The following is a 15512-nucleotide window of genomic DNA, read 5'->3' as shown; positions in this document are numbered from 1 at the left end:
CAACAGCCAACACTGAGTGTTGTGGTGTGATAAAAGTCCTGCAAGTCCATCACACTCATCCTCTCTCTATACTGGATTCCTGCAGAGGTGTGAGCCAGGCTTCAGGACTTGTGGATTGCTCCAGAACTTGGGCTAATACTTATGGAAGTGGCTTAGGAGGGGAGTAGGTTTGATAGTTGAATTCCAAGAGGGTGCTAAGACCTTTTCTTTCCAGAACCAAAGGCCAGCAAAGCTGAGGCTCTAGAATAATCTTCACAGAAACCAGAGGCCATCCCAAAAAGCTTGTCCTCCTTTCCTCTCTGCATTGGAGGTGTTTCTTTCACCTTGCCTCCCCTCCCAGGCACAGCAGCAGGGATACAGGAAACCAAAGCTTTGTGAAAGCAATTTACTGTACCTAAGTTCACTCGAGAAGGAAAGAGAGAATGAATCAGATGTGACATGCTTGTCATCTTTCTTAATACAAGACTTGAAGGCCCTCAGGTGCTCTGGTGATGAGGACAGTGATAGAAACAGCTCAGGGAATGTTTTTGGTGCATTTTTGAGCAGTGCTGCCTTAGAAACAAAGGCTTTATGGCAATGCAAAACAGCCTTTGGAGGTGTTAGTTTAGATGCTGACATCAGTCTCACTGAGGTCATTCACACTGTGCTTGCTTCTGTGCTTTTTGTAATAAGCAAACCACCCCTGGAGAAAGGAAGCAGCTCAGTGAGGGTGTGAGGGACTGCTCACTGCCCAGCAGCCCAGGATTTGTGTGCTTTGGCAGGGATGCTGCCTGGCCTGGGGTGAAGAGCACTTGGGGATTGTGAGCCTCAGCACTATGGAACTGTGAACACCAAAGCAAGTTACCTCTGTACATCCCAGGAGTTTTATGTCTCAGAGGCTCAAAAAGTGTGGGTTAAGCACCTGTGCTCAGAATATGCAGTGAATGCGGATCTGGAATCAGGCAGTATTTTTTAACTGCCAGTCTTGAAATTGTTTGAAATTCAGCTTTGCCATTGTGTGGAGGCTCTACAGGCTACAGAAGGCTGAATTTCTCATAAGCATCAGGGGAGAAAAATTACATTTGAACAGTAAGATTCACTAGAAGACTTCACTTTTCTACGACAGCCCCTTGTCCTGGGGTGGAGAGTGTTAGGGGCCACTCAAACTTGTAGGACATCTTTTCACCTAACTCGTGGGGTTGTTCACTGTATTCTCATGTGTCCTTCAAATGCCAGCCCTCAGCTAGAGCTCCCAGTCACAGCACACTGGTGATGGTGGCTGCTCTGCAGCTCAGTGCCATGCCAGGGGTTCCAGCCTAGCTTCCACATCTCTAATGACAAAAGGCAGTTCACCAGCCAGGGAAGGATTTGGTCTAGGTCTGTGCAAGATTCTTCTTTCACCTTTCTGGTGCAAAACTGGCAGTTTTTCAGAAGAAAGCATCTTAGTGACTTTGGAGCTTGAATGCCATTTGCAGATCTTGAGGGAGGCAGGGCAGCAGCAGGGTTAGCAGCCCTCAGCACCCAGTACCCAGCCATGAAATGAGTTGTGTGCAAGGAGTGTGGGTTTTGGGACAACAGTAAATACTGGTCTTCTATTTCTTCTCAGGCTTCATGTTGGATTCCTGATATTTTAAGCCCAATCCCTTCATATGAGGATTATCTGCTTCAGCACAGATGCAGGGAATGGCACAGTCCTAGAGAAAGCCAGACCTGAAATAGCAAGAATCATTTCAGATCAGGCTTGCAGTGTTTTATTAGTAGTGCTTTTAATAAGTTGTGTAAGAAAAAGCTTTTGTGTATTATGCCCTAACATGCAGATGCCTCTAAAAGATATCTCAAATCCCAGTGTGATAAGGATTTTACTGCTTTTCATGCTGGAACTGTATTCTTGCAGATGTTTGTGGGGTTTTTACCTCTCCCCCCCTTCCCTGTGTAGTGGCCAGTGGTCTGTCCTCTGCATGTCTCCAAAATGCCCTTCCAGGAGCTGTGTCAGTGCTGCTGCTGTGTGTGCAGCCTGGGAACAGGGTTGTCAAGGGGTTTGGGAATAGCACAGAAGATCCAGCCACAAACACCCCTGTCCTAAAGTCTCCAGAGAAACTGCTGGATATATTTAAACAGTGACCTGTGCTTGTGGCAGTGCTTGTGGTCAGCACCTTACATCACCTTTCTCTGACGTGAGCAGAACAAAAGAAAAGAGACCCAAACAACAGCAAGGACCTGTGTGCCTTGTGAATAAATGCTATAGATTCTGGAGTTATTTTGGCACCCAGATAAGTCACATTCTCTCATCTGTCACATTAGAGTGAGTGTCCCTGTATTGAACTGAGCTGAACCATTTGGGCTAAAAGCAGTAAATACTGGTGGGGGAAGAAGCTGGCCAGCCTGTCTGTGCATTTGGCACGCCAGGAAGGGACAGGGTGTGGGCTGCTCCTCTGGAAGTGTTTTCATTTTGAGGTTTTCTATCCCCCTTGAAGAGCAGTCTCTTCAGTCCTAGTGCAAAGGTGCAGTAGCTCAGAGAATGAGAGGTGAGGATGGAGCTTGTTGTTTTCTGAAGGAGGAAAGTCTGCTTTTCATTGCTTGGAATTTTTTTCCCTGTAGTTTCCTTCAGTGTGTGCTGTAGGGCAGTGCTGGAGAAAGGACACTCAATGGCTCTCATCTGACTTGATGCCACGTCTTACATTTGTCATGACCGAGGGCTTGAGCCTTGTGCCCTTTCCAGAAATTCACTCCTGATAAAGTAATGTCCTTGGTAAACTTCTAAACCTCTCCCATCTCCTTTCCCTTAGCCACCTCCCTAGGAGACAGGGGTGTCTGGTTTTATCTTTGTACTGGCTCTGATGCTGCTCCCTGATGTGTTTCAAGGTGCTCTGACAGCTCTGCTGCTTCTCTCTGCTCTGACAGGCTGCCCTTGCTCAGATCCCTGCACCAAGCCTCCAAGCTTATCAGAGTTTTTGTTTCAAATTAGTGTGCCACATCCATCAGAGCCCTCTGTGTGACCATGAAGAGGGACAGGACCTGCACAGCATCTTTCTTCAGTGCTGTTTAGTCACCTTCTCCTTCTGGGAGATGGGCACTGAGCAGCAAAGAGAGAAGCCCTCTGGGGAAGGAGGCTGGCAAGCAGGGATGCTTTCTCTGTCTGCAGAAGGGGAAAATCTGGTCTTTTCATTCAGGAATCCCCTGCCTCAGGCCATGGAGTTTGAAGTGATGCCCAGTGGCTTTGCACAGAGAGGGCTGTGATGGGAGTGTTCTGTTGCAGTCAGTGTTTTGCTGCTGCAGTTTCTTGGGAGATGCTGTGAACACTCCCCTGTGGTAAAATGAGAAAAGTCCTTCTGAGATGCATAAATTTCAGATATTCCATATTCCATATAATTAATCTGACTCTGCCAAAATAAAGGGGTTTATGTTGATGTGAGAGTAGAGTTTAATTCTTGGAGTGCATCCCTTAGTACAGCTGTTGTTGCCAGGCCTGGTAGGTCTGTTCCAGACATGGCAAAGCTCAGGAACAGGTCCTATGTGGCTACACAATTTTAAGTAGACATTCATATTTAAGTTTGCATGCTTAGCTAAGCCCTGTGTAAGCAAAATTCACAATGCTGGGTAAAAGACAAAGCAAAAGGAAATTTTAGGAAATAGCTGCTTTTCCTTGCCTTTTTTTCCTCCTCCTCACTCTTCTAATTGGCTTCAGCATTAAATATAAGCTGTCTTAATTACCCACACTGATTGGATTGCTTTTCCAGTCACATTACTTCATTTCACAGCTGTGCAGATGTTTGCAGCTCTTTCTCCTTAGGAAGTCTCTCTCTCTCTCCTTAGGAGCCTTAGCAATGTGTTAAAGCAGGTGACTGAGTACAGCAAACATCAGACACCGCTGTTTGTGGGGTACAGTCCTTGTTCTGGGGTGAGGCTCTGAGCAGGGGGTCAGTCTGCCCCAAGGCATCAGTTGGGGAAATGTCTTCCAGGAGAGACCTTCAGCTTTGGTCCCTGTGAGCATGATGCAGATGCCCTGAGCCCACGATGCTGCCGGGCTAAGAGGTGAGAATGACAGGGACAGGAACTTCAGGGCAGCTGCTCTTAGCCCCTGTGGCTGAGGCTGGAGGGTACAAAGTGGGGTCCAAATCCCTGACACAAGTCTTCTTCACTTGCAGCTATTTAGCATGCCTAGGAGACAGTTGTCTGATGAGACTGTGCATGACTTTGCACCTGAAGGGTTCTGCTGTTAGCTTGGTTTCACCTGCTCTTCAAGTCCCCTTTTGTGTGACAGTATTTCCATAATGCTCCTGAGATTTATGCTGTGATGTTCCCGTTTCTGAAAGTGGAGGCTGTGGACAAGTCATTAAGCACAGCAAAAACTGCAATAAAAAGTTATTACCCGAGTGCAAGTATGTGATCTATTATGGGAGGTTTTTGTGCAAGTGATTTACTGCCCTTTTTAATTAGGAATTCAGAACCTTTTCTGATGCTCCCTCACAGCTGTTCTGCAGGATTGGTTCTTACCCAGCTCAGCCACTGTGGGACAAAAATTCTACTTTAGATTAAGCAGATGAGTTTCTCTCCAGAATAAAAGCAAGATCCTGTAGGGATTCCCTTACTGTGAGTGTCACCCAGGCAGCCACACTGCTGTGGAGGAGCCTCCTGGAGTGCCATGGAATACTCTGCTGGGGCTGTGGATGGGGATCCCAGGTGGGTCCCTGTTCCTGTCATGTTCAGTCCCTGCTCTCCTGTACCACACTAGAAGCTGTGTTGAAGAATAATGTTTCTTTACACTTACCCCTTGTACTTGGTTTCTTCCAGTATCAAGTGCAAGCTCTGACTGTGTTTTCCCTGACTTTCAGAGCACACAGAGCATTGCTTTCACATGGATTCTCTGGTGTCTAGTAAGGGTTGAGCTCATGCACCTTCTCTTTCACAGATGAATGTCTTGCTTTTCTCGCCAGCTGTCTAATTTCTTGAGTGTTCCTATGCACTTGGGAATTATGTATTCCTGTGATAGCACATACATTCAAATTTAAGTATTCCAGAAGGTGTGATGATGCCCAAGGCAATTTTCATCGACACCCGTCTGCTTCATCACTCCTGTGCTTGCAGCCTTAAGATGGGGATAGGAAAAACCAAAAGGACACTGAAATGAGACTGAGACTCCGTGATCTGAAACAGTGCTTCATTAAGAGGAGGACTGCAGAATGCAAGGTCTGGGATACATTCAGTCATGGTGTTTATTGCTTATAGGTGGTGTTCTAAAAAGAAAAAAAATAAGCCATGCCTTAGTGTAAGTTCAGCACATCATTTGCCAGGGGAAAGGCAGGGGATGTGGCATGTGAAAGGGCCCAGTTGTTGGTTTATTTATTAAGTGCTGTGTACAAGTAGTGCACATTATTATTTAATGAGGGGTTCTGCTATTGCTGCAAAGAGTAGGGAGATAGAGGACACCCTTTAAAGAATTGGTACTGTGCCTGCTCCTGTCTGGACAAAGCTCTGGAGTGATGAAATGAGAAGACCAACCTTGACAGTGAATTTTCAAAATCTTAGGTGTCCTTTCTGTGAAATAAAGGTAGAGTATACTGACTTTGTGAATGTGCTGCATCTCCTAACAAGCCACAGAACTAAGTGTAAAAGCACTTAAAGCTTTTACTTAAAGCACATACTGTTGTCACTATGTGGAAAAGGCTGCTCAAGAGGAGCTTACACATGGCTGGGTGAGCATCACCTGCTGGAATTATGCACTCATCCCCCCTCGACCCAGGAGATGCTACTGTGATCTTTGCTACTTGTGGTCAGAAGTTGGGCAGGGCAAACCCTGGTGTCTGGCTAGATTTGTGCTTCCTGTCCTGGATTCTGGGTTAGAAAAATATAGGAGAGCAAAAATGGGAGGGGTGGCACAAGAAGAGATAGTCTCACACTTCTTTTTCCTCCTTTTAGCTGATTTTGGAAGACTGCCTGTCCCATTCCGCTATAGCAGGGGGAGTTGGGAAGCCCCTATAAAAATATAACATATATTGGGGCATAAATAAAAATCAGATTGGTCTCTCTCAGTACCTTGTGTTGTTTTCTGCTGTTTGCATTTAGAAAATATTTCACTGCTCTCTACTAAGTTTTATAAAGGAGGATCTAGGCTGTGTTGGCAAGTAATCTGTATTTTCAGGCAGAGGATTTCTGTCTCCTCCATGATCTGTGTTTGTGAGATCTGTAAATTTGGCAGGCTATGGCCTTATTAAGTCCAAAATCATGACCCAGCCTTAACCAATGGCATTCCTCTGCAGTTGTATTTTCTTTCAGGGTGACAAGATCAGATAGAAGAGATTAATCATATTTGGTCATTCTGTGAGGTGAACATCTCTGTGTCTGGGTCAGTGGAGCATCTTTGGCCAAAGCAAACTTTGATTAGCATGTGTGTGGCATTGAAGTCACCCTATTCAAGAAGTGGTCACTGCCACAGACAGTAAATTAACACAGGCATTTAATGAATGAAGCTGTAAACTCATGCTGTATCCAAAGCAGAGACACTGATGGAGTACATACAGTAGGCAGCCCTTGTTAAAGCAATTTTTTTTCAGTTCAGACCTCCCAATAAAGCAGTGCTGGGCTTTCTCTTCCATTTCTCCCTACTGAGTTTTTCTCCTCTAATTGTGACAGTATTGATCAAGAGCACAGGCCATTTGAAAAGCAGTCATCATTTAAACCATGGAAAGTAATCATGCAACTTTTTTTTCTTTTTTTTTTAATTTTCCCTGTTAATACCCAAAAGATTGTGGTGAATAGCACTGCCACAATTTCACATCCAAACCAGCTGAGGGATTTCTGCAGCAGATTCCAGCCTGGGTGCAGCAGTCTGGGAGGGGTGTGTGGTGCTGGACTGGGTGCAGACGTGATGGAGGGACATCTCTGGGGCAGGAATGCCATCTCGTGGCCATAAATAGCTATTATGTGATTTTACATCCACCTCCCATCCCTTCTTCCTTCCTCATCACACTTCCCCAGTGTATCAGTCATTCTCAGGAAACACAAATCAAGCTGTATTTTCTGCATAGCAAAGATCATCCCTTTTTGGGTTCCTAAAGCTGTGCTGTTGGCCTCAGCAGCTCCTCTTGGCTGCAGTGCCCCGTGCTGGCACTGGAACGGGATCCACGGGGATTGTGTGTGAGCCACAAGCAGATCAAGAGCAGACCTTTGCAGGCTTTGCTTTGCTGCAGTCTCTGTCAGCTTTACCCTCATCCTTCTGTGCCTTGCACACTCGGGCACAGATGTGATCTCTCCCAGACATATTTCTCTCTCAGCCGGCGGTGCAGCGCTGCTGTAGCCAGTTTGAGGATGTGGGAGTTGCAGCTCCTGGAGGGAGGGATGGTCTGGTACTGCTGTCTGCATGATGTTAAGCAAGATGGTGCCTGTGTGTGTGACACATACATTGTGTCTCAGAGCTGTGGAAACAGAAAAGGACAGACCATGAAGTGTTGGAGGTTGGAACACCTCCTTAGTTGCTGTAGAAGGAGCCTGGTCCTTAGCGACACCCTGTCTCTGCTCACCTTTTGAATTACACCACAGTGCTTTCTGCAGTGGTGTTTTTGGGAAAATAAATGCCCTTTTTGTAAGCTAAATATTTACCAGTGGTGTTCTATTTTAGCAGAGGGGAGTGTTCCATGCTTGGTCATGGGAAGTGATGGATTCACTCAGAGCATCCTTGGGTTATCCCATCACAGCAGACATCAGAGCTCCATGGCCTCACTCAGTGTTCCCTGGCTCCAGGGAAGGCAGGTACAGCCACCTCTGCCAGCCAGTGCCTGCAGGAATGCTGATTTGTCAGCACCTGCACAGGAGCTGCATCAGTGAAAGCGTGTTTTAAATCACTGCAAAGTCTGTGCGGGAAAGTCTGGGAGGAATCAAATCTGTTTGTGCTGTCACTCCCACTTCAGCTCAGCTTGTTCCGAGGGGATGGGACTGAAAGGCTGTTCTGGCAGCTGAAAGGGAGGGGAGGAAACAAATGTAAACAAAAATAGGCTGTGTTGTCAATCTGTGTCTGATGTCTTTGGTTATCCTGTTTTGAAGGTGAGTAAACACATCAAAGTTTTACCGTGGGAGGAATCCCAGAGGAGGCTCAGCAGCCCCTGAGTATCAAGATGTATTATGGATGCAAACCTTTCTCAGTGCATTTCTGCAGGCACAATGGAAAGGTGCTTTTCTTAGCACCTGAGTGGTATTTCCAAGCCCAGGATGTTTTTGTATGAGCAATGTATATGCATCTATATATGTGTTCTTTGAGATTTTAATTTCAAATATTTTTTGTGAATCTGCAGCGTCACCTCCAGCACACCTTTATGGCGGTGGAAAGACAGGGGCCCTCTATGTCAGGCATCACTTCATCTGCTTGCTGCCTCTAAAGTGGAATGAGGCAAATTAAGGCCTAGCTCTACTGATTTAATTAGATCTCTCCTTATTGCAGTAGCAGGAGCCCAAAGCAGGGGACTGAGGTACATTTACACAGTAGTACAGTCCCCTAAATTTGTGTGTTTTCAACTGAGTTTGCAATCCTACTGTAGGAAATCACAAAGTAGTTTGTAGCTGTCCCAGACTGGCAGTTGTTTATGTCATTCTCCTGCTGAAACAGAGCTCTGTGTGCATCCCACAGGTCTCCAGGTGTGTGACCCAGCCTGTGAGCTTTCTTGGAGTGCCTAAAAAAGGCCAGAATTCTTCTGTGCCTTTGGGCTTTTTCAAATCCCAGAGACACAAACAAAAAACCTATTATCCATTGCCACCACCTACAAGAGCTGCAAAGAATCCATATTTTCTCCAAGGCTTTGGCATGCCCTGCTTCTGTTTATTATGGATTTGTGACCCAGCTGATGCAGGTGTGAGCACCTGCCTCTGCCACATGTCACAGACACGTCTGTTCTGCCACAAACCTTCCAGTTCTGTGCCTCACCTGCACTGCTCCCCACAAGGAGCTGTCAGCTCTTCCAGCCTCTTCCAGCCATTGTCTAGTTTATGGTGTTCCTAGAAGTTCCCAAGCACTCTTTTCACTTTAAAAAATGGGTATTTTCATCCCAGTGGGATTAATGCCATCCCTGCATGAGGTTTTGCTGTTGACCTGAGTGAGTCTGGGTGTGCTCAATTGTAATGAACTATTGCCTCCATGCATGGGCAAGGGAAGTTCAGGTAGATCACTGACAATTGTGGTTATCAACCTCTAGTTCATGTTTTTGAATGGCTGGTATAGATAAAGCATTAGAGAATATAGTAAAAAGCTATCCTGTGTGCTTCTTCATATATAGTTAACTGTTAAAGATACTTTAAACCTGTTTATTTTCCTCCTCGCTTGTGTCTCTAGGAATATGTAGAAAAGAAACACAGCTTAGCATTACATTAGAGGAAAAGGTGCACTACTCCATCAGCTGCATGAAGGTAGGTTAGCTCAGTGCCTGGTGTGCTTCTGCTCTAACTCTGTTTTTCCCAGTGCTCAAGCATGAGCATACATGATTTATGGCCCAAGATTTAAAGGTCTCTTCTGGGAGGGGAGTGTGCCAAAGTAATAAAACCATCATTTGTTAGACAGGATTTCTGGGAGAACTAAATTGAGACTGTATGTAGCATTTCAGTCACCAGCAATGCACTCCAGGGATCTGAACTCTCCATCCTCAGAGCAGGATCCAGGTCCAGCAGGGACCATGACTGGGCACCACAGTAAGCTGAGAAACCAAGGCTAGATTAGAAGCATCACACCACACAAGGTGAAGCAGCCACCAAGCCCAGACAGTGTCTGTCAGGCTACTGTCTGTGCTGCCCTCTTGATGAAGTTCCCTTCACCAGCCAGCTCACTTTGGAGACCTAGCTACAAGTACACCAGGAGGGACACAGACATGTCAGAAGAGGAGACATGAGGGTTGTAAATGAAGAGAAGTGCATGAAGCACAACTCTCTCCACCAGCACTGCACAAAGGAGGGAGGCAGCCAGGCTGGCCAGTCATGGCATCCTCACTAGATCCCATTCTGACAGTAGAGGACAGCAAGAGAAGGACAGCTGCCCTTGCAATTATTGTCCTGAGTATGGTCACATTTATTAAATACCTTTCAGCTGGACCTCTGTGCCCTTGCACACAGCCAGCTGGCTGTGCAGGAGGGTAGGTGATGCTTCTGCTGGTTTTGGTGACCCTGCAGAGATGGAAGCAGCTGCCTGCCACGTCCTACCTTCCCAAGGATGTATTCCTGTCTTGGGAGGGAGCAGGAACTGCTGCTGAGTTGGTTGGGAAAACTATAGTGAGCAGGTGGCTCAGTAAACTCCTGCAAATCTGGCCAACATGTAGGAATACTATTCTGCATGACTTTTTTACTGAAGTTATGGGAACAAGGCAGAAGGGCAGCATCTCTGGCAGAGAAGATCTGTCCCAGGAAACTGCTGTGGCCAGTGAGCCCACTGAGGGGACAGCATAGCTCTCCTTTAGTACACATTTTTACTTTCATTTTCTGATTTTTTTAATGTTTATTCCATGCAAGCTGGAGAGGGATAAAAGATATCCTGTGGTAATTTTGAAGCTCAGGAGAAGAGGTCATAGATGATGTTTAAGTGTCCCCCCTGTGGAAAGCACATGGCTCTGCAGCTGCTCCCCTGTTAGCCTGGTTAGCAGGGCTGATTCATGGCCCAGCAAAGCAGCCCAGTTGGACTTGTTCATTATTTGTATAAATCACAGGCATCAGTGTTCTGGCTACATCAAGTTACAAGAGTACTGATGGAAGAAGGGTGACTTTTAAATTAAGCAGGGGCTGAGCACAGTAGAGCTGGAGAGCACAGAGTATGAATGAAAGCATTTAATGAATTTTCCTGAGTATTAAATGTGTATGTTCACTTATAGGAAGGACACAGGTGCTAAAATTTCCTTTAGAGGAACTTGCATACTTGAGTTGAACAGAAATTACTAAATCATTGTCTCTCAAGGACAGCTGAGAAAATTGTAGGTCACATAAGCAGGATATTGTGAAGAAAAGCAGCTGAAGTCAGAGACCCTCCTGCCTGGTTTCATGTGATACATGAGTGCAGTCAGGACAGGGATCTTCACAGGATTTTGCTCAAGCCTTATTCATGTCCCAAATAGTATTTCAATCATTAATTTTAACTTAGCAGCGCCACAGTGTTTTAAAGTTTTTGTCTCTTTAGCTGTGTGGTAATTAGCTTTATAACTACTTTATCTGCTTTAGAAGCCCTCAGCCCTACAGCCAAAGATCAGTAAATCACTGCACTTCCATGGGGTGATGAGAGCTGTTTCTGCAGTGACCTTATGGCAGGAAAGGGTAAGGGCTTAGTACAGCATCAGTGGGAGGAGAGTGCTCTTACAGATTTTGGCCATAAATTGGGAAGTGCTGAATAGCATCAGCCTGAAGGTTTTTGAGATCAGAAGTCCAAGACAGCTGAGAGCAGCTAGGTCTGAGCAGCCTGGCACCTGCCTTGGCCTCATGTGTGAGTGACAGCTCCCAAATGCTCCTGAAATCAGACAGGTGAGCCCATCCTTCAAGTGCTCCATGGGGCTGTGGAGGTAATGGGAGACAAGAGCTGACCTTTGTTACTTGCTGGCCACTCACACCCTCTGGATATGTGTCATTTTTTGTTCCATTCAGGATAAAATCCTAGCACTTCAGGCTGTTTGGTCAGTAGCTGTGATGGCACCTCTAGGTGAATCTGTAGACACAAAGTCTACAGTGATGATCTCCTTATTATGCTTGTAAAAGGTAAAACAAGGGCCAGCATCTGTCAAGTTAGCACTTGGGGCATATCTCAGCCTCTGGCACTTTGCAGCCAGAAGAGTTTAGCTGCTTATCCTAAGTTTGAATCCTAAATAAGAAACCCTGGAGACAAAAGTAGATCCTGGTGAGAGGATAGGAACAGCACAGATGCCATAAATAAGGTGATGATTCTAGTAAATTCTCTGTGCACAACAGCATTTCTTTATCAGTTCCAGACTTTGGGATGCACTGGCCAATAAGAAATGCTGAGCTGAGGGATTCAGGCAGGATGCAGATGGTTAACACTGCCCTGATTGAGGAAGTACTACCAGGATTGTTCTACCTGTGTACCTTTTTTTGGTGTTTCTACATCCATGTGTATCCATCTGTATGTGTGTGTCCTTTTGGCCAGAGTGACATTTGTCTATCTGCATTTGCAGATGTTTTATTGCTTGGAGGTGTCAGCATGAGTTCTGTGATAGGGGGACAAAATAGCATGGCTACTTCATGGCATTAGTCCACAATGGGTCCCGCTGCACTTTCCCAACAAATGAACTCCTGCAGTGCTAACCTGCTTAATGATTAAATATGGAAATGAAACCATTACACTGTTGGTCCCTCAGAAGATCCTAATACCTAACTACTGTCCAGAGACAATTTTCTGAACAATAATTTAATACACAGCCCAGATAAACTGGGTACTCAGATTGAATACAAATGATGTTTCAGTGGCATGAATTATGGCCTTATGCTGAGCATCACTATGGCAACTAATGACATCACCAGGCTCCAACCAGCACAAAACTCAACTTTTGATGGTCTCCATTTGTTGGCGCAGATCTTTTCAGGGCTTTTGGGGGTATGAATATGTAAGCACCAGTGTTGTCAAGGGTTTGCTAAGTATGTTTCCTGTCATTTGAAACATTTTATTCTCTTTGTGGTTAATGTTGTTCCCATGAAGGAAACCTAATGAAAATTACTGTTTGTATTTGGTTAGTAACATTTGTTGATAACATATGGTCTGGGAATGCTTCAGCAAATAAGAGCTTTTTAATAGTAAACAGAGATATGAGTTCTATAAAGCAGATGCTGTCAAAATACACAGTGTAAGGTTGGATATTTTCTTACTTTTGCCTCTTACCCAAAGCAAGATAATCTTCCTACTTTCCCTCCTGGTGACAACGCAGTTTTTTAAGAGAAAACATAACCTGTGACCCAAATCTGTGATTAGAAAATTAAGTTGTTTCTTGCTTCTTACCCTTGAAATACTTTTTAGGTAGCTGATAGCTCACACTTGAAAAAGATATTATGTAAAGGACCTGACTAGACCTATAGTGCTGTAGATAATTTAAGGCAAACCTCTGCTGTCTGGCACTGGTGAAGGTTTGATGCATCATTATAAAAGACAAAACATGTGAAACAGTGACACCAGGAGAGGAAGCTTCAGAGCAAAGGTGATGAGGAGCCCAAGTTTGTTAATCAGCTCTGTGCTGAACATGCTCATCTGCTGAGCTCAGTTGGACAAGATTTGCTCAGTGGGGAGAAAAGAATAAATCCATACTCCTAGAGCACAAGGAGAAGGGAATTATTTTTACTGATTATTTTCCAAATGCTAAACCTGCTGCTTCGTGTTCATCTTTGAGGAACATGTAGTCACTGGACCATGTCTTCTGAGCCTTTTCAAGGGAACTGCCTTTCTTTAGCAGAGGATCTAGTTTGAGGACAGCCTAAAGTGAGAAAGTGTCATTAACAGAGTGAGGAGAAATAGAAGTGGTTAGTGAGTTATGGTGTAATCTCTTGTCTAACTTGCAGCATTCTGGGTTGCAGTGTGGGTTCCACCACATCACTCAGAGGTGTTGCTCATGGCACAATCTTGGCAGGGTCCCACATGGAATGAGTTCATGTTTTCTCTGCATTTGGGCAACCTGTGATTGCAGAAACTTGTAGATGTCCTCTAGAGACATGTGTGTCTAGAGGCTATGGATAATTCAACCTCCACAGCACTCCTTTCCAAGCCAGGGAATGACTCAGAGAGTACAAACAGTAGACAGTGGTTCATGGTGTAGTTGCAGAGGGGGCATCTTCCTGGCCACTGCAATCCCACCCACAAGGAGCTGGTGTCCTGCTCTGTAGTCCTAGCAAACTAGGATTACTCCAGACATAATGGCTTGGACTTAAATTTGGGTTGGGCTGAGACTTGGAAAGTGGCCCAGGTTAAGTTGCAGTTTCTTCAGAAAAAGCAAACCTCACTCTCAGCCTGGAAAGGAAAGGTTAATTAGCCATGAGAGAAGCACAGGCATGAGTGATTACAGACATCCTGGGTGCAGATGTCTTCAATCCTCTACTTCTCTTGTGGCTACACAGGCTGGCAGTGCAGAAGACATTGTTCTTTCTAAATAAGAAAGTTCTCTTAAACTTGGTTTCATGCTGCTCCCAGATGCTGTCTTTATTTCTCCAAAGGATCATCATGGGTTTTCCAAACATCTGTCCCACATTTCCCAAAGAAGATAATTAATGCCCTTGTCACTCACACAACCCAAGCACTTCAGCTTGTGTCAGACACCTTTTAGGTTGACTGTTTCATGCCTGAGCAGTGTTGCTGCTGACCTGCTGGCTCAGCTGAACACCTCTCTGTCCTTCTTTTCACAGCTGGGGCACCCAAGGAGACTTCACGACAACTCATGCGCTTCCTGCAGTGAAGGTGAAGCTGTTCACGGAGAGCACAGGAGTGCTGGCTCTGGAGGACAAAGAGCTTGGGAGGGTAAGGAGATTTTGAGTTTAATAATGTTCCCTTCTGGCCCTGCTTTTCTAGAGAAATCTCTCCTGTACAGAAATATCTTTGGAGCACAACATGCTTTCCTTTTTTGCCAAGCTTCAGGAGGGAGAAAGAAAGCAAGCTCTGCACTGCTGGAAAGGAGTGCATCTCACATGCTGTCTTTGTTGTGAGTTTTTAATGGCAGCATTTCAGCTGGCTGTGCCTGCTCTGAGCAAAGGCAGAGGATCTTGAGTGCAATATTGGCAGTCCGGAAAGCCTTAAAAGTTGCTTGCGGAAATGGACATTCCTGAGGCAGAAAAGGGGATTATGCTGAAGCAAAAAGAGGGGATTTAAGTTTGGCAAGGGACTGTTAAGTTTCTCTCATATCTGCTGAGCAGCCAGTGCACGGTTTGAGCATTTGAAAGCACTGACTGCAGTACTCCCTGCAAAAGGCTTGGAGCCCTGGCCTTTCTGGGGGTGGATGGGCTGGTGGCTTCAGTGGGGCTGGACTGGGGAGTGAAACATGAGGATTTATTGCTCCCATCAATGGCGTGAATAGCAAAGAGCTCAGATTCCTGGGGTATTGACCATTGAGAAAATCTTCCCATCTCTGTCCCTCGTCTGTGGTCCCTAACCAGTACCCTGGCACTGGTGGCCCTTGATCACTGCAGCCCACAGCTCCAGAATATCTGTGGATGGCACTTTCCTGTGGCTTTGGGACACTTCACTTGTCTCCATGGATCTTGTGCAGCTGTGTAATTTGTGCTGGCCCCAGGCAGAAGTGGCAGCAAACTCCTTGCCAGGCCTTCCTCAGCTTCTCAGGCTGAGATCAGTATGATGATGACTCCATGAAAATCAGTTCAGGGTAAGAGGACTTGGCATCTCTTGTCACGGCTCAGCATGACCCAGGTGATCTCCAGGGGCAGCCTGGGCTCTGTCTGCCCAGCCCTGCAGCACTCCTTGCTCTCCACCCTGTCTGTATGGCTATGGCCAAGAAATCCATGGTTAGGAAAGCCACTGATCCTGTTGCAAGCCCAAGAATTATATTTCCAGTAATGGACTAACCTGTTGGGGTGTT

The 15512-nt window shown here is 45.7% G+C and overlaps 1 protein-coding gene across 5 annotated transcripts in view; it reads left to right on the top strand.

Annotated features, from left to right (window-relative positions):
• The window catches only part of CADPS (calcium dependent secretion activator), a gene marked incomplete at both ends in the record, with an annotated part of 201076 nt that overhangs the window by 75614 nt on the left and 109950 nt on the right, over positions 1-15512 (top strand). For all 5 annotated transcript variants that reach the window (XM_084214180.1, XM_084214178.1, XM_084214177.1 and 2 more), the window contains one exon: positions 14329-14440. In XM_084214180.1, the coding sequence (XP_084070306.1) occupies positions 14329-14440 (112 nt within the window). The remainder of the gene's footprint in view (positions 1-14328; positions 14441-15512) is intronic.

The sequence above is a fragment of the Fringilla coelebs genome (genome assembly GCF_963513975.1).
Source record: "Fringilla coelebs genome assembly, chromosome: 13".
Lineage (NCBI taxonomy): Eukaryota > Metazoa > Chordata > Aves > Passeriformes > Fringillidae > Fringilla > Fringilla coelebs.
Note: the sequence above shows the minus strand (reverse complement) of the source record. Positions and strands in the feature narration are given on the sequence as shown.